The sequence below is a fragment of the Anabas testudineus genome, chromosome 21 (assembly GCF_900324465.2).
Source record: "Anabas testudineus chromosome 21, fAnaTes1.2, whole genome shotgun sequence".
Taxonomy (NCBI): domain Eukaryota; kingdom Metazoa; phylum Chordata; class Actinopteri; order Anabantiformes; family Anabantidae; genus Anabas; species Anabas testudineus.
In genome coordinates, this window is record NC_046629.1 from 12027420 (window position 1) to 12043300 (window position 15881).

The 15881-nt window shown below is 42.0% G+C and overlaps 2 protein-coding genes across 4 annotated transcripts; both read right to left on the reverse strand.

Moving 5' to 3' along the window:
- Window positions 1-575: 575 nt before the first annotated feature.
- Window positions 576-9089, reverse strand: LOC113172913 (INO80 complex subunit D). Its single transcript, XM_026375987.1, has 10 exons — window positions 8706-9089; window positions 6892-7138; window positions 5977-6788; window positions 5713-5821; window positions 5388-5612; window positions 5099-5208; window positions 4752-4885; window positions 4172-4389; window positions 3848-4005; window positions 576-3758 (listed from the first exon to the last, which is right to left on the reverse strand). The coding sequence occupies exons 2-10, from the start codon at window positions 7107-7109 to the stop codon at window positions 2740-2742; spliced, it is 3003 nt and encodes a 1000-aa protein (XP_026231772.1). The 5' UTR covers window positions 7110-7138; window positions 8706-9089; the 3' UTR covers window positions 576-2739.
- Window positions 9090-9843: 754 nt separating this feature from the next.
- Window positions 9844-15732, reverse strand: LOC113172914 (NADH-ubiquinone oxidoreductase 75 kDa subunit, mitochondrial). 3 transcript variants are annotated; one of them, XM_026375989.1, is made up of 19 exons: window positions 15460-15732; window positions 14615-14694; window positions 14286-14386; window positions 14087-14194; window positions 13896-13972; window positions 13717-13798; window positions 13500-13630; window positions 13236-13421; window positions 13018-13152; window positions 12798-12912; window positions 12559-12704; window positions 12351-12479; window positions 12133-12262; window positions 11892-12049; window positions 11642-11796; window positions 10883-11058; window positions 10669-10803; window positions 10442-10514; window positions 9844-9979 (listed from the first exon to the last, which is right to left on the reverse strand). In XM_026375989.1, exons 2-19 carry the CDS (start codon window positions 14691-14693, stop codon window positions 9888-9890), a joined length of 2208 nt encoding a protein of 735 aa, XP_026231774.1. In that variant the 5' UTR covers window position 14694; window positions 15460-15732; the 3' UTR covers window positions 9844-9887. The 3 variants fall into 3 exon arrangements, with proteins under 3 accessions (XP_026231774.1, XP_026231775.1, XP_026231776.1); XM_026375990.1 differs by lacking the exon at window positions 15460-15732 and adding an exon at window positions 15070-15225; XM_026375991.1 differs by lacking the exons at window positions 14087-14194; window positions 14286-14386; window positions 15460-15732.
- Between the last annotated feature and the right edge of the window lie 149 nt (window positions 15733-15881).

The following is a 15881-nucleotide window of genomic DNA, read 5'->3' on the forward strand; positions in this document are numbered from 1 at the left end:
GTGTTGACTTAGTTGAGGTTCTGTGTTGTAGGGATGCATCTAACCTATACTTTCATTATTAATTAACAATTATTTTTAGAATGGACCAAATGTTGTGGCTCCATAGTTAATTGTTCATCTTGAAACAAGCTTGCAAGGGGAAAAAAACCACATCAATGCCAGTAAATACCTCACAGCAAGTTTTATTTATACATCCAAAAACAAAAGCTCAAATTTCTCACACTATATACAGATATTACATACAGTGTTTGTACACATATTACATAATTTGTACACAAGAAAAATATACATAAAAATGTAAACCTTTGTATACAAAAAATACCTTAGACAAATTAAACAAGGACCAACAATAAAAGGTGACTAGATTAGCTCATCCTATCTTTAAAAACAGTAATACAGTACATTCAATGAGTATAGGAATTTGTCAGCCATCTCTGAATTCAAGCAGTTACATGTGCCTACGAGCCCTGTTAATTTTGTTCTACGTGGTGGTTGTTGAGAGTAAACAGGTGCAGTGACTAATCTCATGCTATGTGGATACAGCAGTATTGCCTTGCAGACATCTTCATCCGACCTTTTTTTTTTTTTTTTTTTTGACTTGACTAGCGGGCACTGTGTTCACGACTGTGACCAACGCTGCTGTCATTGAGAAGCCCAGTCGTCTCAGGTGGAGCTACAGGTTTACACTTCATAATGTGTGTGTTTTCTCTTTGGAAGGGAGAGAACAGAACTGGGCCCTCTCACAGCTGGTAACTGGGGTCTGGTGCAGGCTCAGAGCTGGAAATGACGGCAGCTGTTTGTTTAATGAGCGCCCAAGCAAAAGAAAGGAAGAGGAAAAAAAAAAAAAAAAAACATGACACGGGACATGAAAAACTCCACCGGCCTCATCCACTCCTGTGCAAATCTATGTTGAAAAACAACATCCTTTATGTTGATGTTTTTCTCCACGAGATGAAATGAAATGCAGATGCATATATTCCAATGTAGAATACCACCGAGAATCAAGCCAGTGGCCATAATCTTATATTGATATTGTAATGCTCACACAAAAGGTTGCTGCCCCATGCAATCTCAGACTTCTTGGAGTTTAATAGCTATCAAAAAATATTCTCCCATCAGAATATTACAAACAAAATGACAGCATACAAAACACTGACCTTTCCAACTTTTGATAGCCATTAAAAAACAAAAACTCATTCTACAAGACACAGGTTCCACTGAATACATTGCAAATAACAATTTCATTGCTACTCAATAATTCACCAACAAACCCCAATATAGAGACTGCTACTCTATATACCTAATACTCAACAATGTCTGACAATCTGTCAAATGTCTAATATAATATCTATTAAAAGCCATGGTTGTACTGCTGTATGAGTCATTAACAGACAGGTTAACTGAGTCTTCATTATTAACTTAAAATCTGACGTCAGGTTTGCACCATTTAGTGTAAAATGGACATAACTGGGAAAAACAGGCGGCGCTTTGTCCTCAGATGTGCTCAACATACTAACTTATGCCATCATATTACACATAGCTAATCAGTAAAATATTCCGTGCCAATTAATTTTTTTTCCTTAAGTCTGTCATTAATGTCTTAATGGTGGACTTCCTTGGAGTCTTGAAGTTGAATTTGCCTTTTTATGAGACATGCAAGTCACTAAGTACCATTGTATATGTGGACCAGAGAGCACCTTTGAGAGTAGACACTTAGATTCCCTGGATTACACCATCACCACCCTTATCATAACACTGAAACTGTATTCTTAGCCTGAGAAATCCACTCCGTGTGATCAGATAGAGGAAGTTAGGCTGATCTGATCACTGGTCACTATACGCTGTAGTTCTGAGAGAAACTATTGGATCAATAGTTTTCAGCAGATATAGTTTTGATCCAGGCTGGATTCTGCAAGTGAAGCTACATGTAATGAGACCAATACGAGACATTCCAATGCCAGAGTTATGTTAATGTGTTTATTGCTTTAAGAAACTATTTACCTTCAAGTGTCTACTAGGCCACTCAGAGTCCCATAATCAATGGCGAGGTCAGAGATTTTGACGTCTGAGCAAACCAAATAAATGAGCACATATACAGTATACACAATATAAAAACAGCTGTTTAAAAGTATTTTGGTAAATTCATATGACTGTGAAATCTGACTCAGTAAGATTCTATATCATGATAACAGTTAAATAGTTTGAAACATAATGGGTCACAAATATCACAATCTGTACTCTTGTTTTTCAAAGGGTGACAGAAGCAGTGTATGAAACAGGTGGAAAAAAAGAAAAAGAAAAAAATGCAATGAGCATCTGAGCAAGGCAGGGTATAGCTGATCATTTTAAGACAGGACTGTAGCCAGCAAAGCAAACGAAAACGACCACTGATAGAGGCTTCTATGAATTCGGAGCACTGTGACAAACTGTTTCTGCTTAGATCCTTTTGCCATTTTTCACCCTTTCGTTTATTCCATCTGCAGCCTCCTCCTGATGAAACCACAAGGCATTAAACAAGTGGACTCACACTGACTTAAAATCCCAGAGACCGTCTGGCTACAGTGTAAAAGAACGAAATTAGAAAATATCGAGGAAACTCTGAGGTTGTGCAAATTCAAATAGTGCACTATTGACCACATTGTACACGTGTACCAGACGAAGAGAAGTTGTCAATCAGAAGCCAGTCGCGCGGATTATAAGTAACTGTGAGTTCACAGACCATCGTGCAGCCGCGTGCTCTCATTTACTTTGCGTGAAGGGTGGTGTGGCGCTGTTGGCACTTGCAGCGGTGGCACTAACTATGGAGAAGCCAGCGGGAGGCGCTGTGGAGCTGTGGCTGGGTTGCACATCTTTCGGTATGCCACTGTGGGAGGCCAACTGATGGCCAAAGGCCGCACTGAACTGAGGGAGCTGCTGCTTGGGCTGTGTGGAGGTCAGAAGATCATGTGAGGAAGATGTGGGAGCAGGGGAAGTCGTTAAACCTGTCAAGCCACTCTGAGGCATCGCTGAGAGGGCAGCCATGGGCTGCAGCGTCACAGAGTGGGTGGTGGCTGGGGGTGTGGACAGGGATGTTGATATGAGATGACTTTCTGATCCTATGAGATTGCCAAACTGCGTGGGGTCAGCCAGAGTGAGAGGGAGGTTATTCCATGAAGAACGTGGGGGTCCTGGTACCCCACTGAGAGGGACCTCCAGCAGCAGAGGGGTGTCTGCCTGGAAGGAGCTGGCATGGGGAGAAGATATGTGGTCACTGTACGGGGATGGCACATGCTCACTGCTGTAGTGACTGCCTTGGGGAGATGATGTGGGTGCATCCGACTTGGCCAGCACATGGGATGTGTGTGTCCTGGAAAACGTCCGCTCTGTTATGGAGGTCTGAGTGAGCAGGGAGGTGGTTGAGGGGGCTGCTGTTGAAGAAGATGAGGTCAGGTGGGAGCATGTTGTCGGTGGCTGGTTAGTAGGCTGAGATGGCGGCGATGGAGGAAAGTGACCCCCGGTGGACTGCAGTATATTGTCCTCCAGCTCGAGGCTGGTGAAGTTCTCTGTAGGGATGCGGCTGCTGAGCAGGTCCCCCATGGACCCCGGCTGGACAGGACCAGGAAACACAGCCATGGCTCGATGGTCCACTCCTTCAGAAGGAGCCAGGTCGCCCATGGAGGTCAGGCACACCAAAGAGTCAGGGTAGGACCCCATTGCCTGCAGTGCACGCACCAGTTCCTCAGCCTCCTCTGTGGTGGGCAGTAGCTCCCCATTCTTACCTTCACATAGACACAAGTAACATTTATCAATATTAAACAGACACAGACTGGAAGGACGGGAAGTGTTTTTGACTGAATTATAAGACAACCTTCAAACAAGTCAAAGTCCTGCAGGTCATCAGGTAGTCTGGGTAACACATCGGAAAAGTCCTCCTGGTTTAGCTCCAGGTCATTTGGAATGTCTGCCATGTCATTGGTGATGTCGTCAGGAAGCTCGTCTGTACTCAGATCTGGAGTTGAAGGGCTCCTGCAACAAAGAAGAGACAAAAATGCTTAGAAAGGCAAGCAACTGTTGTGAATGAATTGTGTAAACATGTGACATGGATGCCTGTGAATGAGTGTGTTGTCCTTGACACTGGATCTCCAGACACTAAATTTTTAACTTAAGAGTGTAAAGCTCCGGTGTAAGTCACCTGATGCTGGCCTGTGAGGGCATTGCTAGACTTGTAGAAGGCATTCCCAGGTTCCCCTGTGGCAGCGCTGGAGGGATGGGTTTCTGAGGCCTCCGCGGCCCTCTCCTCCTCTTCTTCTTGTGTTTTTTGGTAAGCGCCGGTGGTTTGGTCTTTTTACGGGGCTTTCGCTGTTGCTGGTGCTGCACTCGCCGGTTTCCATCTCCACGCAGGAAGTTATCCTGTGTGTATTGTATTTAGTGACCACTGAGTTACAACATAAACCCATATGAAATAAAACACAGTAATCACTAGAGCACTAAAATAAAAATGTAACATACCACTCTCATGCTTGTATAGTGAATATGTAGCATTAGCTGAAGTAAGAAGATGATTACCACAGCTAAACTGAGCTTTTCTGGAGCCGGTAGGTGGATTTTGTTACCTTTAGGTTGCTGTTTTCTATGTTTCTCCTTCTGTCTGCTAAGCAAAATTAGCTCGTTATTTGTGGGAGCTTCATATTTAGAGTCCAGATTTGTTGCATCAGTATTTTTTAGCTAACTCTTGAAGAGAAAACAGTAATAATGTTAAACACAGAACTTACCATCTTTTTGGCATGCTCTTCACAGAGGGGTGTCTGATGTGTGATATCAAACACGGGGATGGAGCACTGCTGACCATCTGCAAACCTGGCTGTGCAACTAGCAAAGAGCTGTTGAGAACGATTCAACAGAATGTCTACAAAGAACAATGAAGGAAATAACACAGTCCACTAGACAGAGGCATGTGTTCATGATACATCACACAGAATGCTGTACATCACAACGTCATTTTAACAAAACACGTACAGCTGGATATAAATCATATCGTAAATTAGATAACAGAATCACAGCCATTGTGCTGCACGGCAAGCGACCAGCTGAACAATCAGTGACATGCTGCAAAGGATACGCTGAAAGCAGTGTCGAGTGAAGGGCAAAGCTCTGTTGTTGCAGGCCTGGCCCTTTGTGCTGCCAGTGCAGGTTCCTGAATCTGTGTTCTGTTGCCTTGCTGGATCCGCACTGCAAAGAGAAACAACCCAGGGGCTCAGTCAACAGCACCAAACACACTTAGCATTTGTCCTTTTTTTGTAGATTTAAAATTAGGAGATAAAGTCTGTCAAATAAGGAAAAACAACAATTACTCTAATTGTATCTAGACCTGACAGATAAACAAAACTGACCAATATGGGTGTGGATACCTTAAGGAGCTTCGAGAGGCACCACGCAACTCTTGAATCAGTTGACCAGCACAGTCAGGATTGTTGCTGGCTGCATGCAGCAAGGCTTTCCGGAAGGCATAGCGGTATCTCTTCTGGCGGATACTCGCCCGTTCCTGCCTACACATGTGCTTGTATTTCTCCTGGAGGTACGAGCAAAGCCTAAGTAGCCGTGTTCTCCGAGAGGAACCACTGTCGTCTTCCAGCCTACTCAACAAAACGAATGGAGAAAAAAAAACAAATCATGACAAAAACTGTCAGGTCAAAGTTTCTGCTGTAAGGTAAAGTACAGTATTAAGACACAAACCCATTCAGTGGTCTCCAAGATGTCTGAAAAGGAGTAAATCTCTCTGCCTCCTCTTCATCATCATCATCATTATCATCATCATCAGCACTGTCTTCTGACCAGTCCAGTCCTGAAAGACAACTTGTTAGAGGAGCTCATTCATTTCAAAAGAGTTGTTTCTCATTAGATACAGTATGATCGAAACATTCTTCAAAATTAGACATAAGGGTCAAGAAACCCCAAAAATCCCATTTTAAAACAGGTGGTAAGTAATTTGAAAAGCACCTAGATGAGGAAAGAGGTCTCCTTGCTCTCGATGTCTCTTCACACACAGCTGCACCAGATGTTGCAACCTGGCTAAACAGCTGGCCGAGGGTGAGAAGGCAGCAGGACGCATGACAACCACATGCTGCTGATTGTTACTGCCACTGTCCTTGCAACTGACAGGCAAGTGAGTAGCATTGAAAGGCATTTTCCTGCTGAGTGATGGCCCAGAAGGTTGCACTGGACTGGGTGCTGCATTAGAGGTTATCCCTGGAGGCAGAAAGTTGCCCGTCTGAGGTGGTGGTGGATTGCATAATAAACCCTGCTGTTGTCCTGGTAAAATGAAGGAAGTCACACTGGAGTGCTGGGGTGGCTGAAGAAGACCTGACTGCTGCCGTGGGAGGTGAGTGCTGAGTGGCGAGGAGGGGTGGACACGGGGAACAGGGGAGGGACTAAAGTGCTCAGGAGGTGGCTGGAAGAGGTCTGTGTCATGGCACAGTTTCTGGTTGAGCACCAGCCGACTCTGTAATTTCTTCTTGATGGCATTGCCCTTCCGAGGAGTACCCACCTCCTCCCCATCTGTGTCATCCTCATAAAAGGCAAAAGGGTCCAGGAGTTCCCCATCAGGAAGGGGTAACAGGCGTGTGCAGGGGGGAGATGGCGGAAGTTCATCTAGACCATTGGGGGCTTTCAGAGCTAGAGAGGGCACTGTTATGTTAAGCGCCACTGACTCCAGGTGAGCCCGTGAGCGCATCTCCTCCAAAGCATCATGTTTCTTTTTCCGTTCCTTCTTGGGGATAAAGCCGAGAACTTGCAGGTGGCTGTTACAGTACCTGGAAAACAGGAACACATCTTTGGTACACTGTGCAGACTTGTGTTATATATTTTGTGTGCAGCAAAGTGGAATCTGTCACACATGCGCACAACCATACACACCTGCGGTCCTCAGACTTAGGGATGGGGTTAGTACACCGCTGGCTGTTGTACTTGGCCACATATTCACATTGCTTGAAGGGAGCCGTCTTGTCCTCCAGAACGTGCCGGATGCAGAAAGCATAGCCATTTAACCTGCGCTGCTTGCAGAGCTTTGGGCTATATGAGCACAACGGCTTATTGTCCACCTCTGAGAAGTGTATGTGTTTGCCTTCATACATCACGTGACTCTTGTCCTTGACAACATCAGCTGATGGGATAAAGTCAGTGAAAACCAAGAATTATATCCCCAACACTTTATACTAGCAGGTTACATTGCATGTGTTAAACAAAAAGAAGGAGGGAAACCACATATTTACTGGCATATATATATTAAGGAATTCATATATTCAGGAAGATCAAAACTTGACATGACATTACCAAACTTAAAAGATGATTTCGTTCAGCGCTGTTTGTTCTGTTAGCAATCCATAAAGGTAAATAACAATGTTAATACTTGTTTAAAGCATTACAGACTAGACAAAATCCATCTCTGAATAATAATGACTTGTCTTCACACCCTCTAAATGCCAGTGTCACAATCTCTGATTGAAAAGCAGGTGGCAAACACCGAGTGTGTGATCTTATTCCACAATCCACTCATTTGTCCTTAACAGCATAATGTACGGTGGCGTTCAACCCATGTATTATAGTATAGACAGAGATCTGTCTGACAAAGTTTAAAGTTAAAAAACCAGCTGCTTTCTGGAATTCAACTCTTAACATTAAGAATCTCGTTTCTCGACTAAACGAGATACAGGTACTGCTTATTAGATATGTAAGACTTCATAATAAATGTCCACTTAATCTGCTGCTGGTGTAATACAGTACACTTTATGTTAATAATAACTGTGGCATTAACGCTAGCTGTCCGGTTTGATTATGTTTTCCAGTTGTTTCTGAAAGCTGCGGTTCTGACAGCTGAAGTACACGTTGGACAGACAAGGACAGGTTGGCTAAGTGTTATCTATATTGCTCTGGGTTAACAATAACAACTTTAGTTAAATGTTGTCAACCACTAAGGTAACAAACTACCATTCGAGTCCGTGAAGCTAGCTTGGCTACGTTAGCTTGGAGCCGATTAATTCATGATAAACTTAATAATATAAAATTGAAGACGTGTGTACGTGTAATATTCACGCATATTCTAATCCATCGGACACTGTGGCTTCTATCTTCAGTCAGAAATGCACACTATCAACATAAATCACATATGGAAAGTCATCTTTGCTAGTTAGCTAAGAAGCTATCAAAGCTAAAAACACAAACCAGTAGGCGGTAGCTAACCAGGAAACGGAAACATAAGCAAATGGCAACACTATAAAGGTCCATTTTCAGTTTGTTTTTATTATAGAAAATTAAATAATTATCGTAAAATACAAACTTTAAATTACTGGGCCCAGTGGTGTGGGGTCAGTGTATCTAAAACGATACATTTATGGCCGAACACTTCCTAACAAAGGGTCTACATACAGGCTTAAGGCCTGTCCCCGAAGGCCTCCGTTATCACCGACATAAAGTATACCCACTTTCGTTACATAATGTCACATTAGCAGGCTCCAACATTTATAATCGTCAACATTGCGCCACTCCCCAAATCTACCTAAGGCACTGAGTCATTTGGTCAGCTCAGAAGTTATAAAATAAACGAGTCGGAAATGAGAGGCCTATTAGCCCCGACGGTAAAGCAGTCTGTAGTGAAACGTCTGGCCGACTGGAGCCTCCTCAAAGCGGTACAGTCAGGAATCTAGACCGAGGCTGCAAACGATTTCGCTTACCTTGAATTGGTATAGGCTGTGTACGGAATTCGATCCACACAGACGGCCGAAATGTCTATTAGAATCAGCTAGGCTATTTGTGCATCGATATTCGAGATAGGAATGTAACAGTGATCTTCATCGAGCTCGGTATATCGTCAAATAAAAATGTATGTAAATGTAAGCTATCCAGAGCAAATTACAAGCAGTAGGTAGGCTGCTGAGGATTTTTGTTGGATCCACAGCAGACTCCTCACAGCACCACTACAGGCACTGCGGGGACATGACAACAGTCAGCTCAACAACAACAACCTCTCCTACCATATTGGAAATTCAACTTTGTCAAAACCCCCTGTAGTGTAAAAAGTGTGATGGTGAACTGTTGGTGAAATCAATCACAGGTGGTGCGAAGGACTTTGACGTCTACATGTCCCACATTTAAAACGGCGGCGTGCAGATCTACGGACTTGTCCAGTGAAGTGTTTGAGTGTAAAATGCACCTGGACCACGGCTATCATCCTCCATATGAAGGAGTTATCAGCCCTACTGCCCCACTGCTGCCGGCTGTTCACTGATGATGGACCACGTGTCGATCACATACCAGAGATGCACACTAGAAAACCTCAGTCGGTTTAACACAAATCAATAAAATACCATTCATGGCACAACTAATGCATCATTCTGATATACTTTTAACATTCTCTTAAATAAGAGCACAAACTTAAACGGGGGATTTGCAAATTTCATTAGGTTTGCTACATAAATTAGATTTATTAAATATCTCACAAATAGCTACACTTTTAATAGTACATATCTCACATATAGCACGCCTTTAGGAAAAAGCAATTGTAACACTTTCAATACTGGTAATGTTACAGGAAGACAATAAACTAGATTCACATTTGGAGAATAAGGATTTAAAATCTTTGGTCATATCGACTAAAATGTAAATGTCTATGTCTGTAATGTCTAGAGATCTATTAAACATAAGCTTACATTTTTACTGTGTAAGTAATGCATATACTGCAGGTTAATAAAGCTAACTAACTAAAGTTAGTTCCATAATGTGTATAAAGGAGAGATCTACTATAGTAAAAACAACAGTGCAAAAAATGCATTTCTATGAATGTGCAAATAGAGGAGTTGTGCGTATCTTTCATTTTTTTTTTTTTTATAGGACAGCACGGCTATCCATTCTGAGTTTTAACATATGGCTGGCTCGTCCACAGCTTGTGCTCCCTCTGTGACAGCTTTCACGCATTTTGCCATTGTCTGGGAGGCTCTGCTTATTGGATCTGTGGGTAAAGATTGAGAGCAGATTTCAAATATGACTGACCAAATATCAACATCATAGGATCTAACTAGAAAATAGCAGGGTATTTATGATGCTGGCAATTTTAACATCTACATACTGTTTTTTTTTTATTATTTTTAGGATATTCAAAATCAGTGTCTATCTATGGATAGCTTGTTTTTTTAATACCTACTGAAGTCACAAATCAATAAAAGTAACATTCTCCAATAAGAAACACAGTAGCTTAATGTTGGTCAAATACTGGATCAACTTAGAGAGTTAGAACCTGATTGCTGACATACAAATATTATAAAATTATGACTTTATTAAGCACTAATGTAACTTAATATCTATTTAATTTAAGAGAAAAACATTCTCATGTAACAGCAAATCAGGGAACCGATTATGAGGTGAACTTGTGCTATTAGTATTACCTATATTATACCTATACCTATATACCCACCAGTCATGTAGAAATCCTTCACAGTAAGCTGTGGGGGGACTAGAGGTTCAGTGAGGACAGCTTGGTTCACTGCCTGAAAGAGATAAGCCAGATATCTCATCATCATCATGGAGAATGACAACAAGTGACTGGAGATAAACTAACTGTAAGAACTAACTCTTAAATGAAGCTTAATTAGTGTCTTCTCTATGATGAGGTGAAAATGCTTGAGGAACATAATAGCTGACCTTATACAACTCATTAGCCTGCTTAAAGTAGTTGGCCTCCTCGACGTTGTCATACTGCACCAGATTTGGGGAAACCTCATACAGTCTATCACGCACTTCCTCAACAGTGTCATAGGGCAGAGCCACTCCAGCAAGCTACAATGAGAATGTGAAATTAACAACACTAAGTATTATATCATATTATATAGCATGATTACTTTGTATTGTAGTTCACCTCAGATATTGCCCTGATGATCTTCCAGTCTTCCCTGGCCATGCCTGGAGGAGTCACTGCTACTCTGGTCTGCTGTGCACGGCCCTCAGTGTTCACATAGGTGCTACATTTCTCAGTATATGCAGCACCAGGAAGTATGATATCGGCCATTGGTGCACCAACATCGCCATGGTGACCTGAGCAGTTATGGCAGAGTTTTGAAATTAACCTTGATTATTATTGGAGAATTTTCTAAAACTTTATCACTTTTGACTTGCATAAAAATGTGCAAAAAATACTTCTGGTATTTGTAACTCACTATGTCGACACATTTGATGACACAGAAGTTATAGAACATGGTTCCCTGCCTGATTAAGGGTTAAGATGAACATATACAAAAGGGTGACAAATTAAGGTGTAAAGTAAGGTGTTTTTCTACATAAGCACACAAATTTGTCTCATTCCCTCAAATTGCACTGTGATGATTATAGTGGAGAGTGCTATAATGCATCCTTTTGAGCTCTCTCACAATTAGGAATGATTCACATACTCATCAGTGAACCTGTTTGTACTGTATAGAAGCCTTTGCAGTATTTTCTTTTTTTTTTTTTTTTTTGCTCATTTGCTCAGGTTTTACTTCATTTCTGTCCTCACTCTTCTGTACATGCAAAAACCTATCATGACAGGAATCACCCTGTCTACCTCAGATACCATACATTAAATAATGTAAATGAGAGATCATAGAAAGAGCTTCTGTTGATGTGCAGTAAAACAGCTGACCTTGATAAATTATGATGCTATCCTTAGTTAGTTCTTGGCGAGTAATGCAACCAGCATCAGCTCCTAGTAGAAACAAAACTTTGGGTGGGTTCTTCCTGATAGCTTCTACTCCTGGCTTGTACCCAAGATCAAGTGCAGCCACTTGACTGGCAACCCTAAAGACAAAATGTTACAGATATTACAATAAGAATCTATCTTAAACACATCCCTATAACTAAAAACTTTCTCTCCAATCTTCCAAGACTATGACCTGTGAAGGACATTGAAAACCTTCCAGGTTTTCTCCACTCCACCGCTGAGCACGTTCTGAGTAATGGTTGATAAAGCCGCCATTATGGCAGCTCCATCCTGTCTCTGCAGGCAACTGCTGCCAACCACAACAACAGGATGCTTCGCTTTAGCCAGGACCTGCAAAAGGAAATAAATTAAACTAAATCAGAATGAAAAGTTTTTTAAGTTGAATCACAACAGCCATTCTTCCAGAGTGTTACCTGGGAAAATGGATGAGTTCCTGATGCAATTTCTTGAAGAATCCTGGGAGACTCACCAAGATAGTCATAGGTATAACTTAAGTCCACTTCCTTTCCCACTAGAGCAACTTGCAACTCATTGTGAAGCCAGCTAAAGCAGAGGCAACAATAGTCAATTTGTTCCCAACATCCTTCAGATTACAAGTTCATCACTGTTTATTAGCTAACATTCAACATACCTTTTTCGAATTCGTGCATTGAAAAGGGGAGCTTCATAGCGTGGGTTGGTGCCAACCAAAAGTAGCATGTCTGCTTCTTCAATACCAACAATCCCAGTATTTAGAAGATAGTTTGAACGCAGGTCAGATCTAAGCCAATGTAAAAAAACAGAAAGTTAATATCACTGGCTTTGCTGCATTCTCAGTTTTCATATTTTGGTGATCTTACCCAGCTCCTTCCATAGGGAACACCTCCTCAGTGTATAGGTTGTCACTATTCAAACGGTTTAGCATGTCTTTCAGGGAAATGAGAGCTTCTGCATCCACCAAGCCTCCTACAACAGCAGCTACATCATTTCCTTTGACTCCTTGCAACTGTCACAAAACACAGGTGCCATTAGAACTGCCTTGGCTGAAACCCTGAGTTGTAAATTGTTTCAGTAGGAAATTTCATTATAAATTACGCACTACTCCAGCAACTCGAGTCAGCACATCTTCCCAGGTTGTGGGAATCAACTGCCCAGATTCATTTTTCACCATTGGCTGAGTAAGCCTTTGCCTTTTAAGTCCATCATAAGCAAACCTACCAGGATGGAACAAACCAGAGTTTAGCAGTGATGCAAACATTAGGAAAAAACTTACATGTGTGACGTGTACATGTAAACCTCATGTGTTTGGATAGAAAAACCTGGTTTTATCCGAAATCCACTCCTCATTAATATCCTCATTAAGACGAGGCAGGATTCTCATCACCTCTCCACCACGAGTGCTCACCACAATGTTACTACCTACTGCATCCAGAACATCAATAGATTCAGTCTTCCTAAAAAAAAATAAAAGAAATGAGTAAAAAACACATTTCTGACAACAGAAAATTCCTTGAATTCTAAAGTAGAATTCAAAAACCTGGTCTCCCAGGGGCGAGCAGTGAATGCATATGGTTTAGAAGTTAGGGCTCCCACTGGGCATATATCAATAATATTCCCAGATAACTCTGACATGAACATCTTCTCCACATAAGTCCCAATCTGGAGGTCATTGCCTCTGCCGGTGGTGCCTAGGTCCTCCACACCCGCAATCTCACTGGCAAAGCTGTAGGAACAAAACATGTACTTATTTTCATATTCTAAAGTTACACAGCAACGTAACTTACTCTAGATACTGACTCACCGCACACAGCGAGTGCACTGGATACAGCGTGTCATAATGGTTTTGATGAGAGGGCCAATGTTTTTGTCTTCCACGGCTCTTTTTCCCTCTGTGAAACGGCTCCGGTCACTACCAAATTGCATGGACTGGTCCTTCACACAAAATCAAATTCTATCATTTAAAGCAATCTTCTAATAACTTAATAACACAAAATACTTTTTTTTTTTTTTTTATTTACCTGTAGATCACATTCCCCCCCTTGATCACAAATTGGACAATCTAATGGGTGGTTAGCCAGCAGAAACTCCATCACACCCTCTCTGAGTAAAATTAAAACAGTTTTGAATAACAAGTTAAATTTGTTTTATATATAGTGAAGGTTAAAGAGGAAAGGTTTTTGTGTGATATTGATCCTACCTGGCCTTTCTTGTTTTTTCAGAGTTGGTTAAAATATTCCAGCCTTTCATGACAGGCATAGCACAAGCTGCCACTGGCTAGAAGATACATGGACAGTGATTACGCATTACTTTAAGAAGGTATACTTCTGTTTCAGTAAGACTGGACAAAGAAATAAACAACATGCATAGCTTTCTAAAGCCGAAACATACTTTAGGAACTTTCTCTATCTCCACAAGGCACATGCGACAGTTTCCAGCAACAGACAGCCGCTCGTGGTAGCAGAAGCGAGGAATCTGCATGCCGGCCTTCTCACATGCCTGTGACAAAATGCATTGCAGTGTTAGATCTGTAATTATGACCCACGGTGTCTAAAATTGAGTTTTCTTAAGAATAAATTGACCATGTTACCTGCAACACAGTGGTTCCTGCCTCCACTATGACAGGCTTTCCATCCACAAACACCTCCAGGAGGTTACTGGCAGCAGCTGTTGCTGTAGCTGCAGTGCGAGCTTCAGGTGGAAACAAAAAGCATGTATATGCAAGCATGCAATGCACTGTTTTTGGAATATATATTTCTTAGCAAATTAGTTGCACTGACTGCTATTGGCTAAACTGAGACCATAACTCCCTGGCACCATACGTGGTGGCAGGCAAATCTGACATGGTATAACCTGAGTCATGCTTTACGCAGCAAAGGCATGATCTATCAATCAGCTGAACAAGTTTCATATTGTTACCATTGTTTGTGGCTGCAGCTCCTCCTTTGGTGATAGCCGCTGGAAGGAAACTCCGACTGACAACAGGCAGACGCAACATGCTGAAAGAGAAGCAGAGATGTAATATCGCCAGCCGGGAGCAGACTAATACGAATTGAACATGATGCTCCGTGCGTGCACCAAAACAAAAACAAACGTAAGCTAGTTAGCGTTAGTGATCGCTAGCAACTAACGTTACACTATGTTTACATTTAGCAGAGCTTTTATCCAAAGCGACAGTCTGGCAGGCAGGGTAAGCATAAGGAGGTCGTGCCTAAGGACCCCTACTGGAGGTAGACCACAGCCGGGATTCGAACCCCAGTCTCCCGCATGGAGTAGGGTTAGCTTACCACTACTTAATTATATAATAATATATAATGAATATGTTAGTTAATATGTCTACGGGTTGAATAGAACGTCATTTAACAGCTACTGACCAGGTCTAACGCTACTTGCATAAACGCTGGTTTAACAACTTGTCTTAATGTCTGTACCCACGACTGGACTGGCTGAATCAGGTTAACCAGCTAGCGTTAGCTTTAGCTAGCTAATAGCGTCGCTGTGGTGACATGAAGGGAGCTCGCGGCACCGTCGTCATGTTGAAACAGCTGTAACGACGGTAACGGTAACGTCACGTTCACGTTTGTGACGTTTCATTTAAGGAACGTTTAGTTAAACACGTTCAGCAAATAATCGTCTTTATATAAACAAGCTAGCCGAACAAACCCCAACCAATCCCAGCCCCTTCACTCAGATTAAACGTCAACATATAGTTTATGTTGACGTTACTCGGTTGATGTTACTCCTGCGGTGACCACTTAACTCACCTCGTCAGCGTTTGTCCTCCTGAAAAGTGCCTGCTACGCAGATTGGGAACCGTCTTGTTATTCTGCTGCGTCACGGATTAAGTAATCCTGTATAGCATAATCCAAACAGGAAAGCTACTTGTCCCTGAGTCCTATCTGAACTGGGTGCTAGCACAGATTTTTAACACTGGTGTTGTATGTGCAACTTTACACGTAGAGGAATCATCTTGACTGTGGAGTTTGATGCAGGGGAAAATGTCTATAATCCATAATTCAACACTTCAACCCATCAACCTTCCTGTCATAGGATGTTGTCCCTAACTTTACAATGATATTCCACAGAAGAGAAATAACAGGAAATAGCTGAGTCTGTAAAGATACTCCAGGAAACAGAAAGGAAATGCACATCTGGATTTATAGCATACTTACTGGGCCTCCTGAAA